Raw genomic sequence first — 24,003 nt, 5'->3', positions numbered from 1 at the left:
GCTCTCCTCCTTGCAGGGCTGGCTTCTATGCGAAAGCATTTTGGGGTGTTCTCCTCAGCCAAGTCCCAGTGCAGCAGGGCGCTGGGTGTGGGAAGATCAGCCTCCAGGTCAAAGAATCACATAGTTGAGGATGCTGAGCTGCAGCCTTCTTGGGCAGGCTTTGCCAAGCCAGCCCAGGCATTACCTGGTTTGAAATCCCATCAAGCCTCCAAGCTTCCTCGTGAGGCTCTAAAGACTGGTGCATCTCTCAGCCCTGGGGAGATGAGGACGCCATTTCAGAGTGGTGGCCGAGCCAGCAAACGGGATGCCAACGGAGCGCTGAGGAAAAGCCGCTGTGGTCGACGCGTCCCGAGGACGTGCCCCGGGAGCCCAGCGTTGCTGTCAGTCCAGTGAGCTCAGCTTCCCGGTGCTAACTTAAGGAAGCCGGACTGGCATCAGCCCAGGCATCTAGTGAGGTGCTGCTTAGAGCGGCGAAGGCTTCGTTTGATGGTATCTAACCGACGTGCAAACGCAGCAGGCTTCTCTCTGTGCTGCGTCACCCACAACAAACAACGCTGCTTTGATACTTCAGCTTCAGCAGGAGCTGAGGCCCAGCGGGAAGCTGTGGAGTGACATGGAGGCACTCTCGCTCGCTTCATAATATAGCCATTCTCATCTAGAGAGAGTCCCCCCGCCTCCAGCTGGGTCCTATCCTCTCTTTATAGATGAGGAAACTGAGGCACGAGGAGGGGATGTGATTTGTCCAAGGGCGCCCGCTGCGTTGGTGGCAGAACCAGAAGTAGGACCCAGGCACCCTGCACTCAAGCTCGATTTTTTGCAGGAAATAAGGAGAGAAGCTGAAATAGTCTGAAAAGCGAAGTTTGGAGCCAGTTGATGAAACTGGGCCAGCACCAAGCTCAATTTGTTTATCCAGAGTGTGATTGTCAGGTCTTGGACAGTTCACGAGAGTGGAATTCCCAGATTTGGCAGGGTCTGGGGAAGATGGAGTGAGATCAGAGCATCCCTAAGGCCTCTGGGTTTCTGGCTGTCTCGTCTGGGCCCTGGCCGCTAAACCCGACGAATTTTAAAAAAAAAAAAAGGGGGGGGGGTGCACAGAGGAAAATTGGCCACGTTGTTTTCAGGCAGAACTGGTGCTAGCACGGTCCAGTGCAGAGAGGCAGCTGGGACTCACCCCTTCCCCCCTAGGCCAGGGGGTCTCCTTGAAAGGATCCTGGGTGGCTCACCAGGTGTTCTAGCATGTCACGTCAGAGAGCTGGGATTACTCGCACGTCAGGCTGGCAAGGTCTGTAGGGAGGGGAGCTGAGAGCCAGAGTCCAAAGACCCTCAGCCCAGAAGTTTCTTAATTCATAGCCTCTTCCCATTCCATGCACTCCCGTCTGTTGCTGTGTATTTGCAGCTCAGCCCATCGTGGATCTGCTGATGGGCCTCTGCATGTCCTGCAGCTTCTCTATCCCAGTCCCTGCTCCCAGGGAAAGCTGCTTCCCCATCCCACAGGAAGGCACGTGCAGCTTCCCCAGTAAGTCTTGACCCAAGGTCATTGGGAGAGATGCCGGCCAAGTGAGGGTTGGATCTAGCTGCACGGTGATAAATGGCCCCATTCCTCCCTGAAACGTTCTCCCCCAGTCAGTGACCAGATGCCCCCATCCATTTAGTGTTGTTCCCTCTCCCAGTAAGGATCACAACCCAAATTTCCAGCACGTACAGACTGAGCTTTGACTGGTGCGCTCTCGACTCACTGTCTGACCTGGGACAGGTCACGTCGTCCTCTCCTGCCTTGGTTTACCCATCTGTGTGATAGGGCTGTCAGGAGGCATGGCCAGTTAACCAAGTGTTTGGAAGATGCCAAGTGCTGGATACGAGGAGAAAAGTGGGGTGAAAGCACCCTGAATCTGTGGGCTGAAACATGACCCTGTCTTCAGAAGATCCCTTGCTCTTCAAGGCTCTGAGGCAGATTCATCTCTGGTGTCACTGACATCACTGCAGTTGGCCCAGTCTCGCTCAGCTGGATGAAACTGACTGACTTTGCCCTCCTTTGAAGCTGTCTCGCAGTCGTTCAGTTACACTAGATCATTTTTGCCCTGATGTTCCTGGGCTGGCGTCAGCAGATGCCCGCAGACTATTCTGGATCATGGGGCTGGCTTAGACCCAGGAAGTTGGGGCCACCTCTCTTTGCCTTTTTCTGACTCCTCCTTCTCCTCACCCAGGTTTTAGTGAAAAGCAACAACCTCACGGACCGGATCGTCGTCATCCCCGGCAAGGTGGAGGAAATCTCGCTTCCCGAACAAGTGGACATAATTATCTCGGAGCCAATGGGGTACATGCTCTTCAACGAACGCATGCTGGAAAGCTATCTGCATGCCAAGAAGTACTTAAAGCCCAGTGGTAAGTGATGAGTGCTGACCAAACGCCCCATTTCGCAATGTTCCTTTCCCTGCAGACGTGGGGTGGCGTGTATTCAGGGGCAGATGAAATCCAACCCCTTGTCAACCAGTGTCTCCATATTTAAAGGCAAGCTGGTTCAATGTGGGTAAGGGGGATGGTAGGGCAGGTAACCAGCTCTGGGATTTCCATTGCTGGGGGAATATTGGCTGTGGAGCCCAAGCGACCAGGGTCTGTGGGGGAGAGCGTTACAAACGAATCAGGCTGGCGAGGGCACGGGAGTTGGGTTTTGTTGGCTGTCTGGTTTTCTCGCTATGGTCCACGTTCGGAAAGGCAGCCCGCTAGTGGGAGCTGCATGTGCAAGCTCCGGCGTCCTACGCTGGGACAGAGACCGGCGGCGGTCACGCGGGGGTGAGGGATTCATGCGTCACGCTTAGTGTGTTTAGTGCCGGGGGGTGGTTCTCGGGTCGGTTTTGTCCTGGCTCCATGCGTAGGTGTCTACCACGTTGAGTGATACGGTTTACGTACCCCGACGGCGTGAGAGCCACTCAGTGAGTTGCAAACCACACACAGCCCTCAGCGACCCAGGGTCTCCGAATACAGCCTGCAGGGCCCCTGGGTGTGTAGCGGGCCCCTCCAGCAGGGAACCCTGGCTCACTGCCTGGTGGGGCGGGGCGGGGCGGAGCGCAGAGCAAAGGCCCCTGCATGGCAGGGCGTTGGGCTCCACCTGCTGGTAGGCTGGGGAACGACCGGGCGTTCCAGGTGGGTGCAGGAGTCGTGGGTTGTGACCCCTCCAGCCCAGGAACTGCTCTGCGCCTCCGAGGGGCCTGAGCTGCACCACTGGGCATTTAAGCAGCAAATCAAGCAGTCGGCTGCCTTCCTGGACCTCAGGGTTGATGCGAAAAGGGGCCCAATTTCATCTCGTGAACACCAGGCCCCTCCGGCTCTTCAAAACATAGTTCTCTTCAGCATCTGCAGCCTAGAGGCTGCTGCAAAAATGTGACCACAGGAGAGTGGCTGCAAGAGCTTCCGGGCTGGAGGCTGACTCGCGGCGCCCTCTCCTGGCATGGGAGGGAAGCAAAGAGGCTGCCTGCTGTGAAAACGGGAAGACCTGGGCTTGTCTGTGGGCAATGTGCTCCTCACATGGGGTGGGACGGGGGGCGCAGGGCAGTAGAGTGAGAGAAGCTGCTGCTCTTGCCCCTGGAAATGGCTCTCCCCTCAGGCCTGGTGACGGCCACGCTGCCCGAGCATCATGGGGATAGCTGGGTCCCCTTTGTGTTTGCAGCACTGTCTCTTTAAAAAAAAAAATCCTTTTAATATTCCCCCAAACAGATCGCTTGCCAAAGCCTGTGTGTGCCGCGTTGCCGGGCTCCCGAGCGGAGAAGTGATTTGTAATGCAACGAATCTCGAAATGTAATTAAATTGTGTTCCAGGCAATTTCCCAGAGGAGCTGACACGACTCATCAGCCCTAATGTATTACGCCCTCCCGAACAGGCCTGACCCCATCCGTCCCTTCGGCCCTATTTTACTCACTGCCTTCATCCAAAAGAAACGCTCCTAGAAAAATCAGTAGCCTAGGGTGGATGGAGCTGCCTTTGTAACCGGGGGTGGCCTGGGGGAGGGCGGGACCAGATGAGTTTTTAACTTCCTGGAGAAAAGGATCTGGAACAGTCTGTTGCTTCTGGTGGCAAGATAGCAGCATGTGTGTATGTTCTTGTTAGAGGTGTTGGTATTTAATTAAGCTTGGCAAATTAAACTGTTCCAATATGTTGCACAGAGGTGGGAGGTAGACTTTTAGCATCTCTATTCCCAGACTGTCTTGAAAACCCTGATTTTTAACTTCTCTGCCATCTATCTGCAAGGAGCAGCCAGCTCTGTACTGACCTCATGCTGCTCAGACGAGCCTCCGTAACACAGGCCTGGAACCGATTTGTGAGAGATCAGATCTTACCACACGCCCGCTTGAGGCCTGATCCTACAAACTCCTCTTAGCTTCAGGCTGAGCGTGGCCGCAGGCTTGAGCTCTGGCTCCGGACATAGAATCTCCCTGACTTTGTTGGTTCAGAACGATAATTTGTGGGTCTTGTGTTTCAAACACATCATATCCCCTAAACCACCAGGACTTCAGCAATGCTTGGCGACTTGCGAGCAGGGAGCGCTGCCATTTATAAAGAGAGAGGGAGGGAGACATTACGCAGGTGAAGAGCTGTTTTAGGCTGAAATTTAAATGGAAAATCATCCCCCAGCCTGGAAGGGAGACCAAAGCGGGGGAGGAGGGGGTCTTTGGCGTTTAACATGCAGGCAAACTAGAAACATCAACCACTTCGCTATTTCTGTTCTCACCTGAGTCACCTGCCAACAGGCCGTTCTTGGTCACTGCTTGTGTTCGCGGCAGCAGGGCCTGACCTCCACGCTGATTATCCCCGGAGCACAAGCCTTCCGAATCCTCTGGGAGCCCGGGGAGCTTTTCTGGATATAAATTAGTAGGGAAACGGATGTGCTGAGCGAATTCAGGGTGAGCGAACGGGGACTTGTTGTCCCTCCACTGAGTTGCTGTGGCAGAGCCACAGATTAAAGGTAGAAATCGGAATCTGACCGTGATGGCGCTGCCGGCAACTTTCAGCCTGGGGTCCCTGCGGCGCGAGAGCTGCCGGCCCTGCAGGCTCACCAGCTCCTTTGGAGCCACTTATCAGAACTGTTCCGAGCACAGCTACAGTTTGGAAATGTTGCAACGTCTGCAAAGCGCAGACTTTCAGCCCCTGCCCAGGATTGGGGCCCCCTGTGCCAGGTACTGCGCAGCTCAGGAGGGGAGGCACTGAAAGCAGCAGGAGTTGAAGCTGGGCATAGGACCCAGGTCTCCTGAGCTCCAGTCTGGTGCCCTGCCCTGTGTCACGCCAGCTCTCCTGGCTACCAGTGCGTCTTTAGTGGGGGTTGGGGGCAAGGTGTGGGGTTTTGTAAGTCCAACTAATCATAGTTCCCACCGTCCACGGGCACCCACTTTTGGCCTGCCACCCCCCCGCCCTGATGCTGAGGAGATGGTGGGGTCTGTCTACACTGCAGGTTGCCACCCACCGCTGGCCCATGCCAGTTGACTCGGCCCGTGGGGCTGTTTCATTGCGGTGTAGGTGGGTCCTAGCGCAGGGGCAGCCGTGGGATTTGCACTTCAGTGTAGACGCACCCAGAGAGGCTCCTCCCCCCCCCGCCCCCCCGAGCTGCACCCAACCCCTCTCCCTCCCAGGGGTGGGCATCAGCCAGGAGAAAATGAACCAGCTGTTTGCCCGGAAGGAGGAAACACGACTGGCCTGGCCGTCGTTTTCTGGAGCGGGGCTCGGGTCGCTGGCCTGGAGCTGCGCTGAGTGAAGAGGTTTAAAATGGTGCGTAAAGCGAAGGGAAGGCTTGGCCAGCCAGAGGGGGAGGAAAGAGTCTAGTCCTGCCTGTGCCACGCTGGGGTGGAGGCAGTGCTGCTCTCCGGCACAGTGGCCTCCATCAGCCCAGGGATAAGCAGGGTCGCCAGCTCTCAGGATTTAGAGCCCAAGTCGGGGGATATTTGGGGGATTTTCCTCAAGCCCCGGCTCCTGGAGCCACGTGGGTCGGAGACTCTCATCTCTAAAGTCAGTTTTGTAACCCTGGAGACTGGAGAAAAGCCTGGAAATGTGAACCTCCCACCCAGCTGTTCTCACACTCGTTAGCAATTGAGTTTTCTGGGCGCTCAGGGCCGGCAGATCCGCCGAGGTCCTGGGCCAGCTACGGATCCAACCCGGTTAGCTAACAACGTGTCAGACATGGCCTTAGACACTCCAGCCTTTAATCTTGGAACTTCAACCGCTAAAGCCACCGAGCTGTGCTCCGATCCCAAACTCTGTCACTTGTCCTGGAGAACCACGTGAGGGACGTTCTGGCATTAGCAGGGCTTCAGAGAACGTTACAGGGCATGATTAGGGGTCTGTGAAGCTCTCCTGTGGGGAGCGATTGCAAAGAGCGATGATTGACCTTAGAGAGGGGACACACATCTCTGGCGAATGCGGAAGAGAATGTGGGGTCAGGGGCTTCTCCCCATCTCATCAACCAGGGACTCAGTGAAACTGAAAACCAGCAAATTCAAAACCAGTCCAAGGCGATCCTGTTCCACATATTGTGTCCTTACACTGTGGAACTCCCTGCCACTGGATGGCTTTGGGGCCAAGGACTCAGATGAATTCTAAGAGGGTTTGGCCTTTTCTACAGCTCCCCACAAGAGCCTGAGCAGTTGTTAATGGTAGAGTTTTGGAGCTGTAAAGCTATCTGCTTTGGGGTGCAAGTGAGTCAAACTGTTAGAGATCGGGAGGCCTTTGGGGGGCAGATTGTTCCATGTCTGCTACCGCAGGGCTCTCGCACCTTCCTCTCCAGCAGCTGGTGCTGCCTCCTGCCGGATGGTGAGCCTCAGGGCTGACCCGGCTTGGCGGTTCCTTTGAGGGCTGGCATAGCCATGGTGGGTGGTGAGAGCGATCTTCCTGGAGGAGACAGCGCACTTGGGGGGCTGCCGGGGAAGGGGATAGAGATGGGGGAAGCAGCTTGGGCAGTGTCAATGCGCCCCACTGTCAGATCAGTCAGCAGCTATGGCCCTATGGCAGAGAGCCCAGATCCCAAAGCCAAGTGGAGCCGTCGCTGCCAATGTGTAGCACTCAGCCCGCTGCAGACTTGTCGTAGGCTGCGCTCTTTGAACATTCCTCGGTGCCCTGATTCGGTCGAGGAGGCCGGTTTGTTAGCTGGGGGAGACGGCTCTGTGCCCCCGTTGGTCTCCGTCCCGCCCAGCCGTAACCCTGGTCAGACTTCAGGGGGTGAGGCTGGTGGGTTCGACATGCTTTGAGACCTAAGTGAGACAGCAAATGACTGGCTTAGCTCTGATCTCTGCACTGGGCTGCCAAGGGGGTTTTGTGCCCCTGCCAACTCTGCAGCCCCCACACAGTTCAGTACCTACCGAAATGTACCAGATTGGGTGGCATAGGAGCCAGCTGCTGCCTGGGGTGGGGCTTGGCCAGAGACTCGGGCCAGATCCCAAATCAGTCCTCACCTCCTTCCACACACAGGTTGCATTGGGCCTGTGCTGGGGAAAGCCCTGGAAAGGGGCTGGGCATTGCTGGGGTGGGCCGGGCGCACCCTGACTTACCTGGGCTGGGGGGAAAAAAAACCCTGGGAAATTTTTGAGGGGGGCAGGGAAGAAAAATTTTTGGTTCAGGTGAAAGTTTCTGTTGAATGCTTGAAAGTTCAATATCTTTGCTGACAATGAGCGCTGCAGTGCCTCATGGGAGATGTAGTCCAACTGGGGATCCCCGCCCATAGAGGAGAATGAGGACACAAGGTGCAAACTACATCTCCCATAATGCATTGTGGTCTCCCTAGGGGGAAGGCCCTAGTGTATTGTGGGAGATGTAGTCCTGGGGATGCTGCCTAGTGAGGACCCAGGGTGTTCGGGATGTGTGAGCTAAAAGCCGACTCTTTTCCTGACACGTTGTTTAGCTGATGAAGCATTTGGGAGGGAAAACTCCTATCCAAGGCCCCAGTCACCTGGCTGTGGCGTGCAGGGCAGCCTACACTGGAGGGGTAGGAAAGGACTTGGCGTAACCCTGCGGGGCAGCTGACCCCCTCTGCTCCCCTTCCAGGTAACATGTTCCCCACGATCGGCGACGTGCACCTGGCCCCATTCACGGACGAGCAGCTCTACATGGAGCAGTTTACAAAGGCCAATTTCTGGTGAGTCCTTTCCCAGGTGCGAGGCTGGTGCCCTGCCCGCTGGCGCATGCCCAGCAGCTGGTTCGGGCACAGCGGGGGCTCTCACCAGGGGACAATAGCGCCCCCACCGCGGGAATATTGTGGAGGGTGGATCTATGTTTCTGCTCCTCCCCCCAGTATCTCAGAGGCGAGCGTGTGCTGGAGCAGGTAGGACAGCCCGGTCCTGCCTTCCAGCAGCCTCAGGTCCTGGCAGAGACACCCGGGCAGGGGCAGGGGCAGGTGTCAGCCGCCAGGATGGGGTGAGGACAGTGTTTGTTGGCACTCGGGGGGACACCAGCCACTAAGGAACTACCGGGACTCCCTTCCCAGCCTGGAGCTGGCGCACTGCTCCCTCCCCCTCATTCACAGGGAGTTTCCACCCCCGGCTTTAGCCCCATAGCCCAGGCGAGCGTGGACCCCAAGCCCCTGCATGTAACCTGTTTGGGTCTCGGTCCAGTTCCCCAGGGATCAAGCGCCCAAAGCACTGTCTGTGTCGGTCCCGTTGTGCTTAGCCTTGGCCGAGGCTAAGCACAGAATGACCCCTAGAGATAATTCCCTCCCACTGCGTCCCCGTCATGCCAGGGGGAGGTGGGTTTTGCTGGCTCTCTGGGGTAACACCCAGGGTACATGGCATATGCTGCTTTGATTTGGCGCCCGCCTGTCTCACAAGAAGATGCTGAGCTGTTGTCTGCTAATACTGAGTCCCCTGGGGGTTCCAAGTGACACCCCGATCTCCTTGGCTTCCCCGGTCAGCCCCAGCTCTGTTCTGATCCTCCTCGTGTCTGCGCCGGAGCCCCAAAGGGACGTGACTGTGTCAGACGCGTAGGCTTGAGCTCTGCTTCTGGGCAGCTGTGCGCCTCCCGTGGGTGTCCACACCTCCTGAGCCGGGTGGGTGGAGTTGGTCAGCGCAGGCAGGTTTCCATGGGTGTCTCCTCTTGCAGGTATCAGCCGTCCTTTCACGGTGTGGACTTGTCAGCACTTAGAGGAGCCGCGGTAGATGAGTATTTTAGACAGCCTGTTGTGGTGAGTTGTGGGAACCAGCCACCTCCGCCCCGGCTCCTTCCTCTGGACCCAGATCGGGCTGTTTAAATGGGCTGGGAGGGAATAAACGGGAAGCGCTGGGCTGCCGCTGAAGTGAGATGTTGGTAACTGGTCACCAGAGCACAGCAGCACTGCACAGCTGCTTAGGGCAGGAAGGGAAGGCTGGGCTAGTGGGCAGAGCAGTGGACTGGGGTGCAGGAACCCTGGTTTCTGGTCCCGGCTCTGCTGCTGGGTGAACTTGGGCAAGTCACGTCTCCTCCTGTGCCTCAGTTTCCCCCTCCCTCAAATGAGGAGGATGATACTGACCTGTTTTGAGATGAGTCATTGGTGAGTCTCCGATTAACTAGCAATCAGATTCTCAATAGACTCCCAGGCTGTGCAGGGGCCTTCTGCAGGAGGATGCTGCTGTGGGGAAGATTCCTGCCCTGTGTGTCTCCCAGGGCGGCGGCTCCGCTCTCGCAGCGCTCGTTAGCCCTGTGCCTGAGGGTGGCAGGGAAGATCACACCCGGGACTGCTCATCGTGAAGCCTGAGTCCATCTGCAGGGGACAGAGCGCCCTGAGTGGGGCTGGGCCGTTCCTCTCCTGGCGCAGCTGGGCAGTGGCGAAGGGGACACAGCTCGAGCAATGGGCACGCTCTTGCCGGCTTCCCATTTATTGGCCTGACTTGCTGAGGGGGTGCTGCTCTGAGAGGTGACCTCTTACCTAAAGAGACAGATCTGCAATTCTGATCCTTTGGGACCCCTGGCACTTCCCATGAGAGTCAGTGCATTAGCTCCAGCCTGCTGCCCCAGTCATTCCATGCCACCTCCCTGCATCCCCCGGGATGAGTTCGGGCTTGGGCTTGACTTCCCAGCGTTAGCTGTAGGGCGTGTTGCTCTGAGCTGTTCAGCTGCCTTCCTCCCCAGAAGTGGCTGCATTTCAGAGGGCGTTTCCGGAGCTTCCCAGTGTTCGTAAACCTGGAGAGAGCTGAGTACGTTCTCCCCAGTTCTCTGTCAGTGGGATCCTGGCCCAGTGCGGGATGCCACCAAGAACGTGATCAGTTTGGGTTGCTCAGTAGCAGGGTCTGTCTGGTTCCTTGGGCTGCCTGCTGAGTCCCATTTCCTGTCTTCCCCGCCGCTGCCTCTGCAGCTCCCGACTCGGTTTCCTTCCCAGCAAATGTTCTTGTGTACCGCAGGGCACGTCCTCACTGCCAGGCTGGAACAAGGCTGCGCTCCGCGTTACCCTTCGGCTGGCGGCCCTCCCATCGTGGCTAGGACACTGACCAATGTGCCTCTCTCTCCTAGGACACCTTTGATATCAGGATTTTAATGGCGAAGTCTGTTAAATATACCGTCAACTTCTTAGAAGCCAAAGAAGGCGATTTGCACAGGTAGCTGTTTGTTCTTTCCTAGCGGGAGGGTGGGGAGGTGAGAGCTGACCTCTGCTCTCACGGACTGAGCCTAGCCTGCCGAGCGGGTGGCAGTGCAGGGTACCTTGACACACGTGCCTGGCCCCTGACATTCCGATAGGTCCCCTCCACCCCCAGTGAGGGGTGGCAGGACAGAGGGACCAATGCTCACCAGCTGCCCCCCCATTGTGCTGTGGGGGGGGGGTCTCGTCATTAACCCCACCTCCCTGTCTAATGTGCTTTGATTACTGTGGAGGTGCTGCTGGCAGCCAGGACATTCAAAGCCGCAGCTTTCAGTCACTTTGTTGTCGCTCTGCAGCTCCTGCCCTGGCTCTGATCGAGGTTCCCAGTCATACGCCCATCCTCCCCTTTGCCCGCACCCAGAGGGGAGACACCCTCATCTACCCTGTGAGCCACTGCAGCATTTAATGCCCCAGAACGCAGTTCCGCCTCGCCCGCCCCCAGGATTGGTAGGGCTTTGTCCAGCCTAGTCTGGAAATGCCTCCTCCAGGACTAGTGCGGGATTGAACCCTGAACAGAAACCCACCAGCCATCACAAGAGACCAGAGCTCAGTGCTGGGTGCCATACGGTATTTATTAGGAGAATTACGGTAGTGCCCGGATGCTCAAGTCGCCCCAAGGCCCCATGTTGTGCCGGGCGCTGCATGGTATTTATTAGGGGAATTACGGTAGTGCCCAGGAGCTCTGGTCACCCCCCAGGCCCCATGTTGTGCCGGGCGCTGCATGGTATTTATTAGGGGAACTATGGTGGCGCCCGGGCCCTCCAGTTGCCCCCAGGCCCCCTGTTGTGGACGCTTCTACAAACACAGACCAAAGACGAGCCCCACCCCACAGAGCTCCAGTGGCCGGCTAGTGGCCACAAGCCAACGCACTGGAACGTGGGGGCACCATAGCGCTTTCTGTCAAGTGCAGTGCCCCGCCCCCCCCCGCTGAGGACTTGGCCTCGTGCCCTGGCTGGGGGGTGCGCCGGAGGTGGGGCGCGTGGGGAGCTGTGATCTGGGAAGGGACAATCCGCTTGGGGGGAGACGCTGCCTGGCTGTGACTCCCCACACCTCCCCAGGTGCCCCCACCCCGCGGCTAACTGCTTCTCGTTGGTTTGCAGGATAGAAATCCCATTCAAGTTCCACATGTTGCATTCAGGTCTAGTCCACGGCTTGGCGTTCTGGTTCGATGTAGCCTTCATCGGTTCAATGTAAGTGGTGGAGCCTGCCCCTACCTCCCACCAGAGCTTGGGGTTTGTAAAACAAATAACTGGCTATCGCGCCTACTCCACATTGCAGTCAACTAGCAAGTTCCAATTCCGTTACCTTCTCACTTGTGTTCCTGTCTCGCTAACCGTCCCCGCTTTCGCCTAACCCCTGCAGTGAGACCTCTTTAGAGAGGACTCTGAGCCCCAGCCCCCCGGTCCACCACTGTCCTCTGGGATCCTGGATGTGCCACACGATTGCGGGGTGGGAGGGGGTTCTCCCTACAGATTCTTCCTAAAGAGATTTGACTGTAGACGACCGTTTTGGCTGGCCTGAGATGGCGTCTTTTTTTCGATACGTGTATATTGACTGACGATGCTTTGAAGTTCTCGGTGTTTAACTTGGGTTGGCTCTAGGTAGGCGCGGCAGGAGGGGAAAGGAGACAGGTCCCAACCCAACAAACTCTGGCAGCTGTTTCCAAGCCATAATGAGACACCAGAGTCCTGGTCCCGCCTGTCTTAACTGCATCAGTGCCTCTGGCATAAGTGTGATCCGTGAGATTGCACTAGTGCAACGCACCATCCTGCTGTGTGGGAAAGCAGCTGGTCAGTTACCTGGACTGCTGTGCCACCCTCTCGCTTGTGCCCTGGTGCCCTCGGGAGCAGGGCTGACGCTGCTCCTTCGCTCCAGGGCAGATGAGATCAGGAACCTGAGCTGCAGGCTGGGACCGCAGAGATCTTGGTTCAACCCCTCACCTCCCTCTGCGTGGGCTCCACGCTAACTGGCCCATTGCCTCTGGTCTGCTGCCCCTGGTGACTGGGCTCTGCTGGGCGGCTGCTGCCACCTCGGGGGGATTTGCTTCTGAAGCTCGTCCTTAGTGTAGCTGAGACTATGATTTTCCCCACAACCCCAGGCTGGATGGGCCCAGTGGGACAATGTGGCTAGCGCTGCCCCATCCCCAGCACTATGGGGTGAGAGGCTCCGGGGAACAGCCATGTGGGGCTGCAGGTGGTTGCTTTCCAACCCTCTTGGACCCTGGTGGTGTGGCTGGAGCGGGCCGGGCTGCAGCCGGTCTGCGCATGGGTTGCTAACCAGGTGCCATCCCCTGTCCTGCAGGATGACCGTGTGGCTCTCGACGGCCCCCACCGAGCCGCTGACCCACTGGTACCAGGTCCGGTGCCTGTTTCAGTCTCCGCTTTTCGCCAAAGCCGGGGACACGCTCTCAGGGACGTGCCTGCTCATCGCCAACAAGAGGTGAGAGGGCTCTGGCGCCGCAGCATGCACTGCTCTGGCAGCCAGGCTGAGCTGTTCTCTGAACAGCTCCATGCACTAAGGGGGCGGCAACCTGACCCGCTTCTGGGCTGGTCTGTGGGTCCTGTCACCCACCCAACCCGGGGCTGGGGGCCACTGGAAATTCCTTCCGTTGACTCAGCCCGGGCACCCTGACAGCCTCCGTCTCGAAGGGATTTCTCCCCGTGGCCGGCAGGACAGGGCTTTCACCCCCAGGGTGCCGCTGGGAGCGGAGGCCCACCATGGCCAAGTGTTGTGCCCAAGGCCACACGGAGTCTGTGGCAAAGCAGGGGGTTGAGCCCTGGCCTTCCAAGGCACTGCTCTAACCACTGGGAAGCCCTCCCCTCTGCCCAGCACTAGCCTGTCCTGCCCCACATGCCTGGCTAGACCAGAAGGCCTGTGAATCGGGGCAGAGGGTCTCAGGCCAGTTCCCCCCTCAGCCTGCTTGGGTGTCTCCTCTCCACATCCAAGCCCTCAGCGCCCCCGCACTCTGACAGAGCTAGAATTCGCCCTGGGAGGCCTCTCTGTCCTGAGGTTTCTCCTCTTCCCCGGCTCGGCCCTGCCCATCTCACATCTCACTGTGGTTGCTGCTGTCCTGAGGTTTCTCCTCTTCCCCGGCTCGGCCCTGCCCATCTCACATCTCACTGTGGTTGCTGCTCCGGCAGGGCTGGCCCCCCAGAGGCCCTCGCATGGTCAGTCTCTGACGTGTGTCTCCCTCTCCGCAGACAAAGCTACGACATCAGTATTGTCGCCCAGGTGGATCAGACGGGTTCCAAGTCCAGCAATCTTCTCGACTTGAAAAACCCCTTCTTCAGGTACGGCCCCGCCCTGCGAGCCAGCTGCCTCGCGACACCCCCGATCCGGGTGGGGGGAGCCTCATGCCGACAGGCTGACCTGGCTGGGCAGCAGTGAGCCAAGGTTTCTCCCGCCGTCCCGCCAGGCCTCGCTGACATGTCGTCACATGTCTCACAGGTACACGGGCACGACTCCTTCCCCCCCGCCGGGCTCCCACTACACGTCTCCGTCAGAGAACATGTGGAACACGGGCAGCGCCTACAATATGAACACGGGGATGGGCGTGGCCGGTAACGTATCCTGGTGTCCGGGGTCCCAGGGCGGGTGGGCAGCGGGAGCAGGGAGCCCCGGAGGCAGGCGGGTGGGCTGGGGGAAAGCAGGGAGCCCCGGGGGTGGGCAGATGGGCTGGGGGGAACATTGAGCCCCGGGGGCGGGTGGGGAGTGGACTGGGGGAGCAGGGAGCTCCGGGGGCGGGGGAGCATGGAGCCCTGGGGCAGGCGGGCAGCGGGCTGGGGAAGCGGGGAGTGGAGCAGGGAGCCCTGAGGGTGAGCGGGCAGTGGGCTGCGGGGGGCAGTGGACTGGGGGGAGCGGGGAGCCCCCAGGGCTGGTGGCTGCAGACACACAACCCACTTTGTGCTGAAGCAGCGTTAATTCCTGCTGAGCTGGCAGCGGTGCCGGTTGGAGCCACGGAAGGGGCCTGGCTCTGGTCGCTGCCCCAGAGCCATGGTGCCTGCAGCCCCTGCCCACTCCCAGCCACGTCCCTCCTGCGCTGGGCACTGCCATTGCTCTGTGCTTCCCTTTGGGAAATGTGGGGGATCAGCGCCCGGCCCCCCCCAACCCTGGCCTGTTGCCTCTGCCAAGCTGCGATCGGCTCACCGGGGCTGGGACCTCGGGGAAACTCCCCCCTTCCCCTGGCACAGGGCTGGGCACGTCTGTCTGTCCTCTCCTCCCCCTGCCACCTGGGAGCTGCCCGGGCCACCAGGGCTGCAAGGAGGGTTCCCTGCTGCAGGACGTGTCCCACCCCTCTGGGCGGGGTGTCCTCTGAGGCCCCAAGCAGGAGAGTGACTGGCTCCCTGTCTGAGCCTCCAGCCCCTCCCCTCATTTCTGTGCCCTCCTGCCACCCTCCCCTGCATCCCACCATGGGCACAGGGACCTGGCCACCGGGCGGCATGTCCTGGAGCCCCGGATTGGGACCTCTGGGGCTGATCCGTGGCCAGCTTCTCTCCAGCCCCCTCTTGTGGCAAGCCCCCCAGGCGGCCGCGCTGCCCTCGTCTTGCCAGCCTGTGCTCGGGAAGAGCTGCTGGCCTGTCCCTGGCCCTGGGATCCAGAGCCCTGCAAGCAGGGGCCTGGGGCTGCTGGGCAAAGCTGCTTCCTCTGACCTCAGTCCCAGGGTGGCTGAACTCAGCTGCCAAGCGCCCAGCCCTCCCCATGGCACTTCCCCATGGCTGAGAACCCTGAACCCAGCCTCCCCGCCCAGCCCCAGGGACTGTCCCAGGCTGGCCTGTGGTTCCCCTCAAGCCAGGGCCCCTGGCTCCAGTGCTGGGTGAATCCAGGCTGGGGACCCCTTGGCCACAGGGGGGCAGATGCTGCGGTCCTTGGATAGATTCTCTGGTTTTGGGGTCCCTCGAGTCCTGTGGCTTGGGGGGGGGGCATATCCCATTGCTGACACTCCCCATCTCTCCCCCTTGGTGCAGGGATGCCCACGGCCTACGACCTCAGCAGTGTTATTACCGGCGGCTCTAATGTCGGCCACAACTTGATTCCTCTAGGTGAGTGTCTCCGCATCTGAACGGAATCCCCTGGCAGGAGGGGTCAGGCTCGGAACTGGGAGGGTGCAGGTGGGCCCTTGATTGGGGGGTCTCTGGGGGACATGGCCCCTGGCAGCTCTGGGCTCCAGTCATGGCAGAGGGTTTGATGGGTGGCTCTGGGGGAGGCCCCAGCTGCCTGGACCAGCTCACTTCAGCCAGCAGGTGCCGCAGTGTCCCGTTAATTAGGGTAGTCCCTGGGCCCAGCTGAGATGCGGGGGGGCAGGGGGGAATGTGGCCCCCATCGCACTGGGTGCTGCAAGTTCAGACTGAATGTCACGTCGGAGCCGCGTCCATAAGGCCCCCGGGTCGCACTGACTCCTGGCCTTGTCTCACTGCTCCAGACATTGCAGCCGGGGGGGTCCGGGGGGCCGGATTTCAGTGAGTGGCGCTGCAGCCCCGGGGCGAAGGCTCAGCTCCACTCTCACCAATCTGGGGGGCGGGGCCAAACCTGAGCGGTGCCACTGCCCCAGAGCGGAGGAGCTGGACAGGGTCTGACTGAAACCCCCCTGGCGGGCAGGGTCTCCACCCCTAGCCCATTTACTGGGTCGCGACAGACCATGAACAAATGGGTCCTGAGACCCACAGGACCTGAGCCCAGCTGGGAGTCGCTTTTTGGGACACAGCAGCACCTGCTGCTGGCAGGTTGGGGGAGTGCGGCTGTAACCCTCCGATGTTGAACAGCCGCTAGCCCCCAGGCCAGTGGGAGGCGTAGTGACACGGCCTCCCAGCCCCGAGATGGGGAGGTCCCTGGGCACGGGCCTTTGCTGCCAGGGGGGCGCAGGGAGGCGGGGGCCCCTCCCCTGCTCATGCAGCATCTCCTGTGTCTCCCTGCAGCGGCCAACGCGGGGATTGTCAATCACACGCACTCCAGGATGGGCTCCATCATGAGCACCGGCATCGTCCCAGGTAACACGCCCAGCTCCGTTCCCCAGGGGTCTCGGCTTTCCCAGGGGGTGACCTCCCGCCTCCACTGCCACTGGCCCTTTGCCTTGTGCGAGCAGCTGCCAGTGCCTGCAGAATCCCCCCCGGCGGCGGCTCTGGGCACTGCCCCCCCCCCCTCCCGAACTCTCATGGGGCAGGCGGCTCTAACGGCGACTCCTCTTGTCTCCCCTGCAGGCTCCTCCGGCAGCCAGAGTGGAGGTGGTTCGAGCGCTCACTACCCGGTCAACAGCCAGTTCACTATGGGGGGCCCCGCCATCTCCATGGCCTCCCCCATGTCCATCACCACCAACACAATGCATTATGGGAGCTAAACCACCTCCGCCCGGAGGTCTCTGAACTGACAGTGCCAGGAAACCAAATGAAGACGCCCCCTCCGCCCCGCCAGCCGGCTCGCTGGGGCCATTTTTACCGGCCCATGAGCCCAACCCGCCCCTCGGCTCCTCCGCTCTTTGATATCGGACTTGAACAGTTTTTTATGAAATGTCGAACCTCAGATTCTCCGCCCGCGTCGAGCCCCAAGCGCTAGCTGCCCCCTGCCACCCGATCATGTAGCAAGTCCTGTTAGTTCACCACCTTCCGTAACAGCCGGGGCTGCGGGGGCCAGGCCGGCCGGTGGCACCAGGGCACCTGCCTGGGCTTTGTGCAGAGATGACTGGCGGCCCCGCGATTCCTTCCTAGCCGCTGCTTGGGGGCTTTCAGGCCTGGCTCCCTGCTGGGGCGGGCGCTTGTTCTACCAGGAGTCCAGTGGCGGAGCCCCTGCCCCCAGCCTCTTTGGGGAGGGTCTTTTATCACCCCAGCCCTGGTCTCTGCTGATGCCCGAGGCGGGGGCCTGGCTGCTCACCAAGACAGCTGTGACCAGCAGGCCTGGTACCTGCCTTGCAGGAAATGCCGGTGTGCCAGGAGAGCATTCAGCACACCTTGAATGTCCCAAACTCCCTTGTGCCCTGGGGAGCAGCTGTGCCCATCTGCTGCCAGCTCCACGGCCCCTCTGAGCAGCTGGGTCACCCTGCCCCCTCCTCCTGGCAGGGCAGAGCTGAGCCAGCCTGGGCTCTGGCCCTGCGCTGCTGCCAGGGCCTGGAGTGCGGGAGCCCCCGTAGCCCCTCTAGGACAGTGCAGTGTAACCGGCACCCAGGGAGAGCGCGGATTGGTTTTCCTTTTGTTTCCTTTCCAAGAGCCCCCCCCTTGGTGATTCTCGAAAGGATTTTGCAGGGCCCCCTCTGGAGAAAACGAAATAAAGGAATTGTGTGTTTCCTGGAGGCAGTTTCCTGCAGCGCTGGGCTGCCCTGGTACCCAGTAAAGCAGGAGCGGGTCAAAGGGCTGTTGGCACAGGGGTGGTTTGATGCCCCTCGCCAGAAGCTCCTTCGCTGTAGCTTCCCTGCAGGTTCTCCCAGCCTCCTGCCAGCAGGTGGGAGGGGAAGTGATGCCCCAAGCCCCCCTCAACACAAGAACCAGCCCCAGTCCTGGGGGCAGGAGAAGCCCCACTTGTTTATTTCAATCACCTTTGCATAGAAAACAGCTGCCAGCTCCCAGTCCTTGGGCCTTGTGCAGGGAGCAGCCAGCACTGCCCTGCCCCCATGCCCTGGGGATGGGGGGCGTGAGTGTCTGGCCTGTGCTCTGTCCCAGCCTCACCCCAGGGGGTCAGGGCAGGGGCTGCGAACAGTCTCTCTGTGCTGCAGGGCTGCCCCAAGAGCAGGGCCCAGGGTTCATGCTGGCAGGACGCCTGCCACTGGCTGGGGCTCGGTGGGTGCTGGGCTGGGCACAAGCTCATGTCCCTGCTCCCAGCTGGGACTGAGCCAGACCCGAAGTGCTGATGCAGGGGGAGGGGAAGAATGAGACGTGCTAAGTGTCCTGGGCTCAGCTGCTGGCCAAGCTGCCACCCCCTCCCTGTGCAGCGTGGCTGGGGGAGAGGCCGGAGGAAGGGGCCTTCCCAAGGGGGCAGGAGCCCAGGCCCAGCAGCGGCTCTGGGCTCTTGCCTGGGCCCAGTGCTGGGGGATCCACACCTACAAAAGCAGAAGCCTAGCGTGAGAAGGATGAAGTTACAAATCTCCCCTTCCCCCAAGCTCCTCGGGGGCCAGAGCTCAGCCTGGGCGGGGTCACCCAGGACCAAGACTTCCCAGCACCTGCCACTTCGGGCTGGAGGGGACAGGCACTAATCTGGCCCCTCAGAAGACCAGATCATTCCCAGCTGCTTGGGTGCCCCAGCCCCCTGCAGGGCGCACACAGCTTCCCCATTCTGAGGACAGAGAGACTGAGGCCAAAGATATTGCTCTTTGGGGAAACTGAGGCACAGGGGCCTGCATCAGACCTGCCAGCCCATTCCCTGACTCCCGAGGAGCAAGTTCTGCCTCTTCCCAGCACCTATATCGCTCACTTCCCCTGCCTGCACATTTCCCTTGCGCTGCCCCCCCTGCCCCCGCCAACAGTTTTACCTCAGTGGTGGAGGGGGACGGAGGCATTGGCCGGGCGAGGGAGCAGCACTGTGGGGTGCTGGGCCGTGACCAGGGGGTGCACTGGAGGGATAGTGCTGGGCAGCGTCTGGAAAAAATAGAGCTACACAAAAACAGCAGGGGGGGCATGATCAGCTGGGGTAGAACTGGCTGATTGGGGGGGGGGGGGTGTTGGGTTTTCCCCAACTGAGGCTGGACAAAAGCCACCTCTCTCACCTCTTCCATGCCTCAGTTTCCCCATCTGTACTTGGGGCCAGTACCACAACCCAAGCAGGGCCCTGCAGCTCAGGGCCTGCCTCTCCTGCAGCAGTATCGCTGGGGAGAACAGGAGCCGCCAAGCCCCGCAGCTCTCTTCTCCCCCCGCCCACTGCCCCCCAGGACAGCCCCCCGGCAGCACCGTTCCGACCTTGCAGCCGACGGCCAGCAGCACGTGGAGCGAGACGATGGCGGCCAGCGTGGCCAGTGTGGCCGGCTTGCTGTCGGAGCGGAGCAGTGGCCAGAAGGCAAGAACCAGAATGGAGCCTGAGAGCGCTGCGGCGAAGGCCAGCAGGAGCCACTGGAGCCAGGAAGCCGGGATCAGCCACAGGATCTGCCGGGGTGGGAGAGAAGGGGGGTGGGTGTCACGGTGTCTGGGGGAGTCCGGCCCTGCACCCCTCTTCCTGGGACCCACAGTGACTTTTATCCAGCCAGTAAAACAGAAGGTTTATTGGACAACAGGAACGCAGGTTACAGCAGAGCTTGCAGGCACAGTCAGGACCCCTCAATCGAGTCCTTCTGGGCTTTCAGGGTGCTTGGATCCTAGCCAGGATACCCTGAATTCCGCCCCACAGCCCCAAACCCAAACTCAAAACTACTTCCCTCCTGCCACTCCCTTCATTTGTCTTCCTTCCCAGGCAAAGGTGTTGACCTCTCCCCTCCCTTACCTAGCTCAGGTTACAGGCTCCGGTATCGTCCATCCCCTAAAGTCCTCCCCTGCTCTCCCATTCCCCAGCCCCTACTCCATCACAGGGGGTCAGCCACCCTCCCCCCAAACCACCTGCTCCGAGGTTTTCGGGGGCTGATGGACAGGTTTGGCCCGGAGCAGGGGGGCGGTCGCTCACCGAGGTGGGGATGTAAACGAAGAGCGAGTAGCCGTACACGCAGACCGTCTCCAGGAAGCTGTATGATCCCACGTGGATGCTGAGGCCCTTGCGCCACTGCAGGTAGCCCCAGAGGGCCAGGGGCACCAGCCAGGCGTAGCAGTAGGTTATGAGCCCAGCGATGGTCACTGGGGAGAGGGCAGAGACGCTGGTTACCGCCAGGCAGCGAGGAGCCAGAGCTCTGCCACCCGGCCCGCAGATAACAGCAAAGACAAACCACCTGCCACGAACCGCAGCACAGAGAGCAGGGGGCTGGGAGCCAGGACCCCTGGGTTCTATCTCGGCTCTACGAGGGGAGTAGGGTGCAGTGGTCAGAGCAGGGGGCTGGGAGCCAGGACTCCTGGGTTCTATCTGGGCTCTGGGAGGGGACTGGGGTCTGGTGGTCAGAGCAGGGGGCTGGGAGCCAGGACTCCTGGATTCTATCCCAGCTCTGGGAGGGGAGTGGAGTACAGTGGTCAGAGCAGGGGGCTGGGAGCCAGGACTCCTGGGTTTTGTTCACACTTTGCAGGCGCTGCGTGGCCCTAGAAAGTCTCCCCGCTGTGGAGAAGAGCCCTGGCCCCGCTGGCTCTCACCTTTGTGGAACTGGGGGCTGTAGTGGAAGGAGGGGTCACCCCGTTTCTCCAGGGCATGGGCCACGTTGCTGCCGATGGCAAGCGTGAAGGCCAGCGTGGCGCAGATCCAGAAGGGCCCTGGGGAGGCAGATGGGGAGAGGGGGGTTAGGCGGCTCATCGACAGGAGCCGGACACCAGCTCCACGAAGCTCCCCTGCACCCAGCAGCCCTCAGGGCTCCCCCGCAGCCCAGCGTGGAAGCTGACCCAGCATCGCCCAGGCACCGGCACAGCCGGGTCACGGACGTCTCCGCTCTAGAGCCGCGAAGAAGGAGGTGTGGGTTAGCTGAGTGACGAGCGAGCCGCTGGGAACCCCGGGATGTCAGGGACCAGCAGGGCGCCTGCAGCTCAGCCCAGCCTCGCCGTACGCACCATATAGGTCAGGGTTGTTCCGTAAATGGTGCCGTACAAAGTTCTTCCCAGGCAACGGCAACAGAGACCCCTTTATCCTGTCCAGCACCTGGCGGATGGGAACAGACCAGGGTTAATGGGACGTCTCCAGAGCCACCAATCCCTAAGGTACTTTGCCTGTGAGCTCCGCAGGCCAGCGCCTACCACAACAGGGCCCTGCCCCTGGGACAGCACCAGCAAAACTCCACTTTACCCTCCCCGTCCCCCGGGCTACTGCTGCGGACCGGTGGAAACGTCAGACAGGGAGATTCTGTTACCTGGTAGGTGTCGACATCAAAGAAAGTCTGGTAGTATTCGAAGGTCCAGAAACTGGGCTGCTTCTTCTGGCCACTCAGGAGCTGTGTGGATGAAAAGGCGCGTGACTGGATGGTCCTCGGCCCACGTGCCAGACAGCCGGGTCTGCCTTGCGGCAGAGATCTGAGCGGTGGCCAGGACCCTCTGTGAACGCGGACAAGCCGCCGGCCTTTCTGCTGAACCTGGAGATGGGGGTCGATTTCTGCCACAAGTTAGTCCCTTCCCCTCTCGTTCCTTGACTGTGGCCATCGGAGCCAGGGTTCTCCTCAAGCAGCCAGATAGGGCCCTGATTCAGGGAAGGGTTTTAGCACGTGCTTGGGCCCCACCCAGCTCCATCTGGGCTGGTGGCTTTGGCAATGAGGATACTTGGGCAGGGGGCCCCTCCAGGCAGCCTCGACCGGCAAATGGCAACTAGTCACTACTGATGGGGCAGCTGGGGCCCTGGGAAGGGGTGGGGCTGATGCCCCCTAGAAAGGAAAGACCCTGTAGCCCACTCAAGCCAGCCAGTCCCTGTCCCCGCTCAGCTTCTCCTCTCACCTCGGTTTTATCTGTCTCCTCCCCTAGCTCGCCCTCCTCGTAGTCGGCGCTCATGTTCACGGCCACGTGGCTTTGCCGCTCGTTGATACTGGTGGTTGTGGCATCGGGGTTCCCGGCCAGCAAGTCGGCTGCCTCGTCGAATTCTGCAGGGAAACCCCCAGTGCTCAGAACAGGTTGGAAATCAGCATCCACGACCCTGGGATCTCTTTGGCTGGCAGCCATGTCCCGAGCCCTGCTCCGGAGCTCCCAGGGCAGACTAAAGCTCTGTCCGTTCTCACCTGGGCTGGTTCACATCTGCCCAAGCACAGGTGAAATCCCTTATCAAACCTGCTACCCACCTGCCCTTGTGCAGCCCTGGCCAAGCCTCTGGAGCACATCCAGTATCGTCCCCCTCCAAGGGTTCAGACCCCCGGCTCCTCCCCGGGGAGGCCCATGTCAAACTCGGAAAGAGGAAGAGAAGGGATGGGCCAATCAGCTCTTTTCTTACTTGATGAATTTCAGTTAGGCCAGAGCAGGGGCCAGGTCAGATTAGGACCACAACTATCACCACCTGGGGGCAGCCTCCCAGACTGGCCAGGACCAGCTGCTGCAGAGGAAGATGCAAGAAGCCCTGCAGCTGGTAGCGATGGGATAACCTGCCCCCAGGGACAATTCGCTCCTGATCACAAGTCAGATGAAGCTCTGAAGCACCTTCCTAAATTGCTTATTTACTATTCTGACTCTGGACACTTCCTGTTCCCCATAACAACATCCAGTCCTCTTTTAGACCCTGTTAAGTGTTTGGCTTCGGGATATTCTTGTGGTGGTGAGTTCCGCAGGCTAACTGTAGCCAATCACTGCATGGCTTTGCTTTAATCAAAATAATAATCCCTAGTTCTCACATAGCATTTTTCATCCACTGATCTCACACCTTGCAAAGGAGTCAGTATCATTATTCCCATTTACAGATGGGGAAACTGAGGCAGGGAGCGGGGCAGTAACTTGTCTAAGGTCACCCAGCAGGCCAGTGGCAGCCCAGTGCTCTATCCACTAGGCCTCCTTTAGCTGAGCCCGAGGGGAAATGAGCTCACAGGACGGATCATGGAGGTGAAGGTGGCTCTAGACTGAGATGCAAAGTAGCCTCCTGAAACGCACCAGCCTCGAACACACGTTTTCAGGGGTGACGTTCAGCGCCATCAGGGGAGACCCAGCCCCGTTCCCCGGAGAAGTCTGGAATCCCACTGAGAAACCACCGGCAAAACCCCCCCCGGGCGCTCACCACGAAACTGGAGCTCGTCCGGGGCGGCCATTGCTGCGGGTTATGGCGGGCAGGACTCCGCTGCCGGGGCAAAACAAACAGCGCTTGTGACGGCGGCCGGCGCAGCGGGCGGGCAGGACGGGGGAGCGGCGGGGGCTGCACAGGCAGCTGCCTCCAGCCCCGCCCCGCCCCAGGGAGCGGCTCCTGCCAGCGCGGCACCGGGCTGCCCGGGCTGCCCCAGGCGGGTGACAGACCCCCGGGGGGGCCCTGCTCACCCTAACGCCCCCGGGCCAGGCCGTTGCCCCCACCCTGAGAACCGGACGGCCAGCTGCTCCGGGGGTTCCCCTGGCCTCAGTTCCCCCTGCAGCGTGGGAGTTAATGGGCCGTGGGGGGCACTAGGGTCAGCAGGCCCCCGGCCAGCAGCGTGCGCCCACTCCAGGAAACAGGCGGCATCCACTTGCTTCCCGCGGGGCCCCTGCCCTTCTATTTCCCCCTGCAGCGTGGGGGACAATGGGCCTAGGGGGGGCACAGGTGGTCAGCAGGGCCCCCCCGGGCAGGCCGGTGCCCCACGCCAGGAACCGGCGGTCCAACGCTGCTCCGCGGGGCCCATGCCCTCAGTTTCCCCCTGCAGCGTGGGGACAATGGGGCCTGGGTGGGCACAGGGCGTCACAGGCCCCCCGGGCCAGGCCGGTGCCCCCACGCCATGAACCGGCGGCTCCAAGCTGCTCCCG

The 24,003-nt window shown here is 60.5% G+C and overlaps 2 protein-coding genes across 8 annotated transcripts in view; one reads left to right on the top strand and one right to left on the bottom strand.

Moving 5' to 3' along the window:
- CARM1 (coactivator associated arginine methyltransferase 1) overlaps positions 1–17,855 on the top strand; it is a 48,911-nt gene extending 31,056 nt beyond the window's left edge. For 4 of the 6 annotated variants that reach the window (XM_075061008.1, XM_032780418.2, XM_032780419.2 and 1 more), the window contains 11 exons: positions 2,205–2,382; positions 8,020–8,110; positions 9,070–9,151; positions 10,453–10,538; positions 11,680–11,769; positions 12,881–13,018; positions 13,780–13,869; positions 14,027–14,139; positions 15,544–15,618; positions 16,492–16,563; positions 16,774–17,855. In XM_075061008.1, coding sequence (XP_074917109.1) covers positions 2,205–2,382; positions 8,020–8,110; positions 9,070–9,151; positions 10,453–10,538; positions 11,680–11,769; positions 12,881–13,018; positions 13,780–13,869; positions 14,027–14,139; positions 15,544–15,618; positions 16,492–16,563; positions 16,774–16,910 — 1,152 coding nt within the window. In that variant the 3' untranslated portion in view covers positions 16,911–17,855. Of the gene's footprint in view, positions 1–2,204; positions 2,383–8,019; positions 8,111–9,069; positions 9,152–10,452; positions 10,539–11,679; positions 11,770–12,880; positions 13,019–13,779; positions 13,870–14,026; positions 14,140–15,543; positions 15,619–16,491 lie in introns of all 6 variants that reach the window. The other 2 variants (XM_075061006.1, XM_075061007.1) reach the window with 1 other exon arrangement.
- A 210-nt stretch (positions 17,856–18,065) lies between these two features.
- YIPF2 (Yip1 domain family member 2) lies at positions 18,066–23,379 on the bottom strand. Of its 2 annotated transcripts, XM_032780421.2 has the most exons (9): positions 23,294–23,376; positions 22,036–22,178; positions 21,462–21,542; positions 21,166–21,253; positions 20,758–20,874; positions 20,147–20,313; positions 19,453–19,635; positions 19,029–19,149; positions 18,066–18,599 (listed from the first exon to the last, which is right to left on the bottom strand). In XM_032780421.2, exons 1-8 carry the CDS (start codon positions 23,322–23,324, stop codon positions 19,030–19,032), a joined length of 930 nt encoding a protein of 309 aa, XP_032636312.1. In that variant the 5' UTR covers positions 23,325–23,376; the 3' UTR covers positions 18,066–18,599; position 19,029. The 2 variants fall into 2 exon arrangements, with proteins under 2 accessions (XP_032636312.1, XP_032636313.1); XM_032780422.2 differs by lacking the exon at positions 20,758–20,874 and having other exon boundaries at positions 23,294–23,379.
- Between the last annotated feature and the right edge of the window lie 624 nt (positions 23,380–24,003).

Source organism: Chelonoidis abingdonii, chromosome 26, assembly GCF_003597395.2.
Source record: "Chelonoidis abingdonii isolate Lonesome George chromosome 26, CheloAbing_2.0, whole genome shotgun sequence".
Taxonomy (NCBI): domain Eukaryota; kingdom Metazoa; phylum Chordata; order Testudines; family Testudinidae; genus Chelonoidis; species Chelonoidis abingdonii.
This window is presented reverse-complemented; position numbering and strand designations above follow the sequence as displayed.